Source organism: Primulina huaijiensis, chromosome 1 (assembly GCF_012295235.1).
Source record: "Primulina huaijiensis isolate GDHJ02 chromosome 1, ASM1229523v2, whole genome shotgun sequence".
NCBI classification, from domain to species: Eukaryota; Viridiplantae; Streptophyta; class Magnoliopsida; order Lamiales; family Gesneriaceae; genus Primulina; species Primulina huaijiensis.
This window is the reverse complement of record NC_133306.1, coordinates 18,762,788-18,772,941: the sequence shown is the minus strand read 5'-3', so window position 1 is coordinate 18,772,941 and position 10,154 is coordinate 18,762,788. Positions and strand designations below refer to the sequence as shown.

Genomic DNA, 10,154 nt, shown 5'->3' with positions numbered 1-10,154 from the left:
AATTTTCGAAATTATTACATGTCTTGTACTGGATTTTGAATTTCATGTATTTATTGCTTGGAAATTATGAATACCATATAATATTTAATATTTTCGAATTTATTATTTTTGCAATAATATTATAATTCGAAAGTATATTCTTATACATTTCTATATTTAAATAAATAATTACATGTCCAAAAATTTGGGTTTTCACAAATATATCCAAAGATCATAACTCAACATAAATTTTAAGGATTGATGCAATATTCACACCTTCATTCAACAATCCATTCCAGAGGAATTCATCCCTAATCCAGAATAATTTCATAAATATTTAATTTCTAAAATTTATCACTAAAACAAATCATTTCATCAATATTACACTTGCTCTACTATATAATTACCAAGATAGACATCGAAACATTCAAGCAGCTAGGGATGGCAAAATGCAACACGATCCGTCAACCCGACACGACCCAACACGAAAAAAATCAGGTTCGGGTTGGGCAGATTCGAGTTAGTACTAGGTTAGACGGGTTTCGGGTTGGGTCACGGGTTGACCCGTTTTTTTTTTTAGAAAAAATATTAACTATATTTTTATATATTGTATGTTTGAACAAAATTTATTGTATATTTATATGATAAATTTTCATCATTTAATATTTATTTTATTTATTTTTTATTTTTTAACAATTGTTTATTTGATTTAGTAAATATACTTTTAATTTTCTACAATTAAACTTTCAAATTTAAATCAGAAATTTTGTTAATATGTGTTTAAATTAAAATATTACTATTTTTTTTTATTTTTTCAAATTTTTTTCATTAATTTTTTTTTAAAAAAATAAATAAAATTCAGGTTAGACGGGTTGAGTCGGGTTAGACGGGTTCGTGTTCGAGTTGGGGGTTTTCGGGTTAGTTCAGGTTCGGGTTGAAAAAAAAAATTTTCGCGGGTTGACCTGAAACCCGACCCACCCGATCCGGTTGACACCCCTACAAGCATCATCAATTAGATGCACCGTTGCAAATTTTTTGTTTAATTTTACTTATTTATATTTATTTAGGTCATATGAAATTTAAAAAATTAAAATAATATTTTAATATTTAATAGACTGTTTTGCACAAAAGTTTCTCAAAATTATATATTTCTTACTTTTCTGATTTCGGTTCTAAGTACGATTATATTATGAATTGATTAATTACATAATTAACAGTATAATAAGGCCATGAGGCTTCCCAGATATTGTGCCTTTTTTACTTATTGTAATGTATTTTTTTTACGATACTTATTATATTGTACTTTCAAAATACTAGTTACTTAGGTTAATAAATAATCCAGTAGGTACATATTTCTGTGAGTACTTAAGATTTTTTTTAAAATTTTTAGAGTTGAAAACTCGAGATCTCGTTCAAATTTGAGATTTGATGTTGAAAAAGCTAGAAGTCATCCGGTTCTCCTCAGTATTTCCTAGTAATAACACTCAAATGTTAGGTGGGTTCACCAAGTATTTTGTGGTTGAAAATGTGTTTTCTATATTATATTATTAAATTTAAATATCTCATATTAATCAATTTTGATACGTCAATTTGATACCAAAGTTTCTTTATAATTTTATTTTTCATAATATTTTTTAGATAACTTTGTTGATGTGAGTTTATTAGTAATTTTTGTACATCTATATGTTTTTTTTTATTTTTTCTCTAACTTATCTTTAATTTATCTAAAAATTCAAATTATTTCACTAAATCTTATCTACTCACTAATCTATAACTATCATATCATTTCATTAAAAAAAAAAAAAACAATCATATTATAATAAAATAATATATATTTTTTACACAAAAATTATCAAACACAAAAAAACAAGGCAAAAACTTGTGTGAGACGGTCTCACGGATCGTATTTTGTGATAGAGATCTCTTGTTTGGGTCGTCCATGAAAAAATATTATTTTTTATACTAAGAGTATTACTTTTTATTGTGAATATCAGTAGAGTTAACCCGTCTCACAGATAAAAATTCATGAGACCGTATCACAAGAGACCTACTCCAAAAACAAAACTAAAACGGAAAACTAGTTAACAATAATTTATTGGGATTGATTACAAGGTTTACTCAAAGACATTAAACCCTTTGTTCTTGTTCTTTTGATTAATGTTTTTAATTTCGCATCAATCAAAATTCATGCCCAGATTTCCTATTTCAAAGATATTTTTAAATAATTAAAAATTAAACTGAGTTTGAAAACAACAAGGTTGTCATTTAGATTTTATTTTGAATTTAACTCACCATTTCATAGATTATAGAAAATAAGTCATGAAAACTATACTTTTACTTTTTCCTTGCTACAAAATCTAACATCCTAGCGAAATCAAACTTTTATCACAGTGCTTGTTTAAAGGAATATTTGTAATCAGTGAAAAAAATTATTTTTCACTTTCGACTTAAAAACTTAGTTTTTGGAGTTTCTTAATTCTAGATTTTGGTTCTTCTTATGTTCAATTTTTTTATTGAAATATCAAATCTAGTCTCGTGTTGATTTTTATTTTCAAAAGTGATTTTGTTATTTTGGTAATAAATGAAAATTATTATGGACACTTTTATCTCCATATTTCTAATCTAAAATTACTCTTTGCATTCATTCAAATAAAAGAAGGGGATATGTTTTCTATTTTTGTTATTTTTAAAAATTAGTATGAGAATCAATTATTTATCAAACAATTTACCTTAAAAAATTTAAACTTTCATTTTAATTTTCAAACAATACCACTTTTTATTACTACCTGACCTGATTAAGCGATTACCACTACGCCAAAAGTTATAGATATTAGTCAAGACGTAATTTTATTTTCTTATACACGTGATATCATAGAGTTTATCTACTTGGGTGCTAATGGGTAAGGCTGCTAGGCCCATGAATCCAGGGAGGTGAGTGTCTATTAGCTAATGTTGTCTCATATCTCTTAGATATCAATCTTACCTTTTCTCGACCGTCGGCCTTGACCCCTAGCAGAGACAATATTCTCGTTAAGATCTGACTTCATTCTTTTACGACCCACCTCATCAATCAGATCTAATGGCGCAATGTCAGTAGCTTGACACACGAAAACTTCCTAAGAGGTCACTCATCTCAGTACTACTCTGACTCATGCACGTTTAACCCAACATCTCCAAAGAAGTATATAAATATGCTTCTTGGGGAGACTTGAATCCATAACCTCGCACTTATATAAATTGTTGGGATCAAACGATTATAATTAGGCCAAAAGACATAGTTGTTAGCTAAGGCGCAACTTTATTTTCTTATACTCTTGGCAGCGCAGAGTGCACTTACTTGGGTGCTAATTGGTCGGGCAGTTATGCCCATGAGTCCAGGGAGATGTGTGTTTATCTGCTGATATTGTCTTTTAGCGCTTAGAGATCAGTTTTTATCATTCACTACCTTTCCTCATGTCTCCTATGTCCCTAACTTTGACATATCACTTGTTAAGATCAAGCATCACTCTTTTACAGTCTACCTAACCAAACAGATCATGCAGCACGACATCAGCAACTTGATGCACGTGAATTTCTCAGGAGATCACTTATCCAAGTACTACTCTCACTCATTCACACTTAAATCAACGTTCTATTTTTTAATAATTTATAAATTTAATCACTTCCACAAAAATATAATCTTCTGTAAAGAATTCCTAATTGTGTGAATAATCTAGATATATAATATCGAAAGTGCAAAATTTTGAGGAATTAAAAGGTATATGTATGTATATTGTAATATTAATTAATTTATATGTATAATATATGGTATGATGAAGTAAATATATGAATGTTCGTGTATGTAACGAATGAGAAATCCATAAAGGAGCTGTTGCGTCTAAATAATATTGAATAGCCGCCAGTGGTTCTAGATTTTTCTTCATTTGCTACATAATTGTCACTTCCATATTTATTTGACATTATCATTAATTAAGAAATAGGGAAAAAAGACTGCGTGTCAATAAAACCACAAAATTATTACGAATTAGACTGGGGACAAAATTAACTTTATAAATGACAGGTATATATATATGATCATATTTCAATTTAATTTCGATTTTTTTCCCTTTCGACTCAACTCAAGTTCTATAAATAAATTATTAAAATTGTGCATAATTTTGTTATTCATATATATCGATTTATAATTATTTTATTATACATAATTCATTATCTAATAACACATATCAAACGGTATAAATTAAAATTTTTAAAATCATTATTGCCGAAGAAAGATAGGTTATTCGATATAGTCTATGTTATATTAGAGTAAATAATCACAGTATTTATCATCATATGTATTATATGATATTATATTTTGATATTTAGAAATATTTTTCTCATAACCAAAGTACCAAACTGATTTTATACTTAATCAATGTTTTTTTCGTGCATGTCTAGGGAAGTTGCATGTTCATTAAATCGCAATAATTGCCCATCTTGACCGGCGCACTAAACTGAAATTTGAAGTGAAATTGAGGATATATGGGAGTGAATTGTAATTAGAGAAAAGACACTTAAAAATTGGTTTTAGATTAAAAATAAAAAAGGAAAAAAATGTGATATTATACTAAAAATGAAACAAATATCGCAAACGAAATGCTTCAATAAGGATCGAGATATTAATTAGAGGGTCGTGAATAAGCAATCAACCCAAATCTGCTAAAATTCAATTGGATTAAACTCTTTGAATGTTATCCAAATTGGTTTAGCTCAACAAGCCAGCAAAGTGTAAATACGCAGGCTCGCTGTACTGTTTGGTACATAGGAGCAAAAGTTTAGCAAGTTTTAGTAAATGATAATAAATTATGGAATGAACAATCAATTGTTTATGGAATTTTGAAGGTGGTGTGATTCTTCTATGTCTCCTTTTTTTGTTACCGAAAATGATATCACTAGAAGATTTTGGTAGTTACAAATAATTTTGCAAAAATCAACTTCAGCAGGACTTATCTCTGGCCTACTGAAACTCCTAGCTAACACTCAACTTAAAAATCTGACTAGAAAGACACTTTTTATCAGTTTTCAAGTAGTTTTGAAACAGATACGTCTAGTACAAATAGATCCTCACAATGATCGAATAAAACTTTATGTTTGTAGTTCGAGAGTTCTTGATCAGTAGGGCTTTCACAGACTCGGTAATTAAATAGCTTGTTTTAAGTAAGAATGTAGAGTCTGATAAGTTCAAAAACTTGCCTTTTATAGAAGAAAATCACTTTCAAATCTATACAACTCTTTTTGAATCAAATTTATCAATTCCGAAAAATAGAATCTTGCAGTCAAGTGTCTTCATCCTTTCCAGAAATAGTATGGACAGGTAGTACACATGGATTCTAACACTTACGGTTCCAAAAGCTGTTATATACGAAGAATATTCATCTGATTTAATAAGATTGACTGAAGAATGTAACTCTGCATTTTTTAAGAATAATCTTGAATGGATGTTATGCATTTAATGATGTTTAAAATATATGATTGATTTTGTCTAAAACACGTTGTCTTGAAATCGAGATCAGTTTTCTTCGACAATTCAGTTCGATTGTGCTTCTTTTTAATAGTCGATTAGCCTTAGCTCAGTCAACCTTAGATTATTTTGTAAATCAACAAAACTTTAATTGTCAAACATTTAGGAAAAAATATATTTTTGGTATTTTAACTTGCATGTTTTTTTTATTTTGGTTATATTGTCTATAAATTTACTATCTTAATTTGCTAATACATTTTTTTTTCAATTTTATTCATTTTTTATCATATAGCTTACGTAATACCAGAAAATAATTACAGGGAACGTAAAATGATGGTATGTCACCAAAATTGTTTATGTGACGTTGGATGTTATTAACATATCAGCATTCCGGTGAAAAATGACTAAAATTGCAAAAAAATACAAATTAGTAAATTAAAACCGTAAATTGTTTGACAACAATAAAAACTGAAAAATATGCAAGTTATAGACCAAAATGTGATTTCTCATATATATTTTTTATAAGATATGAAGTTTTAATTGAATGGGACTCAACATTTTATATATATATTACTAGCTAGTGCCCTTAGGTGTATAGTAATGCATGAATACTAATACCAACTACAACGTAGACAAAAATACCAAAGACAGACTCCAATTAATACATACCAACTCGGTTTCCTCCTTAGAGTCGTAATCCTAACGCGTGCATGCCATTATTATTGCCCTCTTTTCTTTGCCATTAATAATTTCTCTACATAATAAATACATAATTAAAAATTTAATTTTACTTATAGCCTTAACTGCATCACAATAAAGCACTATAAAATCGATCTCTGGTTAATATTTATACCATCCTCCGGTGGTTCTCATCGAAAAAATCCCCTCTCTTATACATTATTTTTTCATTTTCCATGGATGAAACCGATGCATTTTCGGATGTGAAGCTCGGGCTCGATTTGGGACTCCGTTTAACAAAATACGAGCCTAAAATAGATAATTCAAAGAAAAATAAGAAGGTGTTTTTTCTTGATCTTTCAATCCCACTCCAAGGAAGTGATCTTGATCATGATGGGTATTCGAGCTCGAGTAGCATCGGATTCATGCAAGAAGATAGAAAACAAACGAGGAAGAATGGAATTTTAAGTGGTTGCAAGGAGGGTGATCATGATAGGAACTATTCCAATGATCGTAGCAGAAAAAAACTGAGGCTCAGTAAAGATCAAATTACCTTTCTTGAAGATAGTTTCGGACAACATTCTACTCTCACTATGGTAATTATATGTTTTCAATTAGTCTATTAAATTATTCGTGATATATAAACACATAATATTTTTAAAATTTTGTTATCGAGGGTTTATTCAATTTTTTTAATGATATTTTGAAATTAAGACCAGTTTGCTGTGATTTTTTTTTTTTGAGCTAGAGAAGAATTTGTCAAACTACAGAAAAATTTGAAGATCTTTATGTTATATGAGCCATAAACCATGGGCATCAACTCCTATGTTGATTTGCCCTTGTTTATGTTTGTGTTAATCAGAATTTCCACCAAAAGATTAATTTTCTTGATATATCAATTATGATAATGAGTTTTGTTATGTTTTGTTTTATTAAAAACTCAACCATAAAAAATAGCTCAAAGGGATTGTCCAAGTCCATATATACAACTCTCGAGAATTTTATCCAACCTATGTAGGACATCTTAACACACCCTCTCACGCCTAGGAATGAACAACTGGAGCGTGGAGACATTAATGTTACCCAACTTTGGACAGTCCGACACATGACGGTGAATTTGGGTTCTGGTATCATGTAAAATTAGAACTTGAACCTAACTTCACTCCAAGATTAAGACTTGAACCTAACTTAACCACAAAAGTTAGTTCAAAAGAGGAAGATTGTCCAAATCTATATATACAATTTTCAGGAACTTTATCCAACCTATATTATATATATATATATATATTACAAGGGCAGTTATAAATAATATTTGGTGGCAGGCTCAGAAACAAGCACTTGCAGAGAAGTTAAACCTAAAATGTAGGCAGGTAGAAGTTTGGTTTCAAAACCGAAGAGCAAGGTAATGATTTCTTCTGTTTTTTGGGGAATATCTGTTACATAGTTAATGCAGAATTTATCTATTTTAATCTTCTTCAATTTAACGTGGGATTTTAATAAAATCTCGAAATATTAAACAAATAATATTTTAACGATATCTTTTGAACGCAGAACCAAACTGAAACAAATTGAGAGAGATTGCGAATTTTTAAAGAAGAAATTTGAGAGATTAAGCGACGAAAATCGACGTTTGCATAATCAGTTGTTAGGATTTCGCTCAGCGGCGAAGATGGAAAAAATACCTCCGCCACCGCTGCCGGTCATACACACATCGGTAGCAGCAACAACTCCGTCACTACCGCAGTTATTCCATCAAATGCCAAAAGAGTCGGCCATTTACAGAACTTGCCCTACGTGCGATAAAATTTTGAAAAGTGGCGGCGACAACAGTGGTGGAAGAAAGAAGGAAGCGGCGGCCGTAGACGCCGGTTACATAAGTGATCAATGAAGATTAAGCAAGTTAATCACTTAAACGGCCATTTACACAACTTGCTTTTTTGTTTTTATTTAGATTTATTTTAATATGTATTATATATATGTTTATTCTCACCGCATAATTTATACTAGTTACTCTGTACATGCGATGCGTGTGTGTACAGTCTTTTTTTATCATTATCGATAGACTAAAGTGAAATTTGACAAATTATGGAGGAACTAAATTGATATTTGAATTGTTGGAATAAAAAAAATAAAAATAAAAGTGTGTGTTGAAATTTTAAAAAACAAAAACAAAAAACAAAAGTATAATATTAGTATCATATAAGGGTAAAGTTGGAAGAAAAAGTTAGTGTCATTCCTAGGTGGTTACTATCATGTCCTCAACTTTAATAAAATACTAGTTACTCTGCACACACGATGCATGTGTACAGTCTTTTTTTATCATTATCGATGGACTAAAGTGAAATTTGATAAATTATGGAGGGATTAAATTGATATTTGAGTTGTTGAAATAAAAAAATAAAAATAAAAGTGTGTTAAATTTTTTTTAAAAAAAACAAAAAACAAAAGTGTAATATTAGTATTGTTAGACTTAATTTAATTGTGGTGATGAGAATCAAAACCAGTAGGTAGTAAAAACAGAAGATAATATAAATAGTAAAAACACTCGTATCGCTAAAACATAAGCAGTACTTATCGAGTAGCTAAACTTAACGGTTTACAGAAGCAGAAGCAAAACTTAACGTATTTCGTTTGAGCGTTACAAGTCTTAAATGTTATCGTTATCTTACATAGTACGAAGTATTAATTGCATTATTTAATACTGTATGCAGACATTTAACACGCCTTACTAGTTTTGGTATAAAACAAAGACTGACTATTCTGAAGCTTTCTGCATGACCTTTTTTCGGTGATAAAGTTAATTTACTCAGAGTCAAAGAAGCCGTTTTGTTTATAGACGTTGGATTCAAGGTTTCTATATATTTAAGGATCAATCTAATATAGAAACCCACCTATCATTATTCAACAAGCAACACATTCTCTGTCCAACATTATTTTGAGCAATCAAGAACTACTCTTTATCTTCAAACTCAACATACAGAAAGGCAATACACTCTTTATAGCAAATATCCGATCTTCTGAGATCATCTTGTACTGCTGTTTCTTAAATCTCTTCACAAGCTATTCACCTTATTACATCTTATTGAAAAGAGTCTGTAATATACAAAAGGGTCTTTTCCAAAACCTTGTTGTATTCATTGTATTGTATTGTGAAACTAAGAGTTTCAGTAGGCGAAGGGTAAGTCCTACTGAAGTGGGTGTGTACAAGAGTTGTACTGTAAAAACCAAAATCTTTTAGTGATACTTTCTGGAAACAGAAGAAGGGGAGACGTAGAAGATTTCATCTTCGAACTTCCAGAAACAAACAACTGTCTACTACCTACTGTTTTATCGTTTTCACAGCAAACCATCAGATCGTTTCCGCACAAGTAAGTGTGATCTGCTGGAAATATATTCGAACAAGATAAGCTATAATATCTAATAGGATTCTTGTAACGTACCGTACTTTAAACTATTTTAAAATTTACGGAAAAATAAAAATTTTCTTAAATGAGTAATCATCCTTCAAATTTCGATAAAAATATATTGTTCCTCCAAAATATTTGCGACAAAAGATGATAAATAGAGTTTGGTAAAGTAATCGATAACCATCGTAAACAATACCCCTTAAAAATATAGAGTATTTGAAACATACATAAAAATCTTAAAACATGGGCGGTCCTCGGGTTTAGCCTCCTACGCAGTCCAAGTCGGCTCACTGGTCCCCACCCCTCATCTCCTCAACATCTTCATCACCTGCATCGATCAAGTCTAGTGAGTCTAAAGACTCAACATGTATAAACTAGAAATAACAAGTACTACGTAATAAAACCACATGCATCTTTAAAATAGAGCGTACATACTTGAAATTCGAACATTGCATACATAATTTTGGACATATATACATAACGTAGACGTGCCATCATCGTAAAACCTTTCATAAACATGCTTGCATCATACATAACATAATTTTACGTAGAGATACGTTTCAAAGCAAGTGACCCATACGTAAAAGTGC

General features: G+C 30.0%; 1 protein-coding gene across 1 annotated transcript; it reads left to right on the top strand.

Annotated features, from left to right (window-relative positions):
* Positions 1-6,393: 6,393 nt before the first annotated feature.
* On the top strand, positions 6,394-8,151 carry LOC140957992 (homeobox-leucine zipper protein HOX19-like). The gene is made up of 3 exons (XM_073415419.1): positions 6,394-6,753; positions 7,480-7,559; positions 7,709-8,151. The coding sequence occupies exons 1-3, from the start codon at positions 6,394-6,396 to the stop codon at positions 8,043-8,045; spliced, it is 777 nt and encodes a 258-aa protein (XP_073271520.1). The 3' UTR covers positions 8,046-8,151.
* The last annotated feature ends 2,003 nt before the right edge of the window (positions 8,152-10,154 follow it).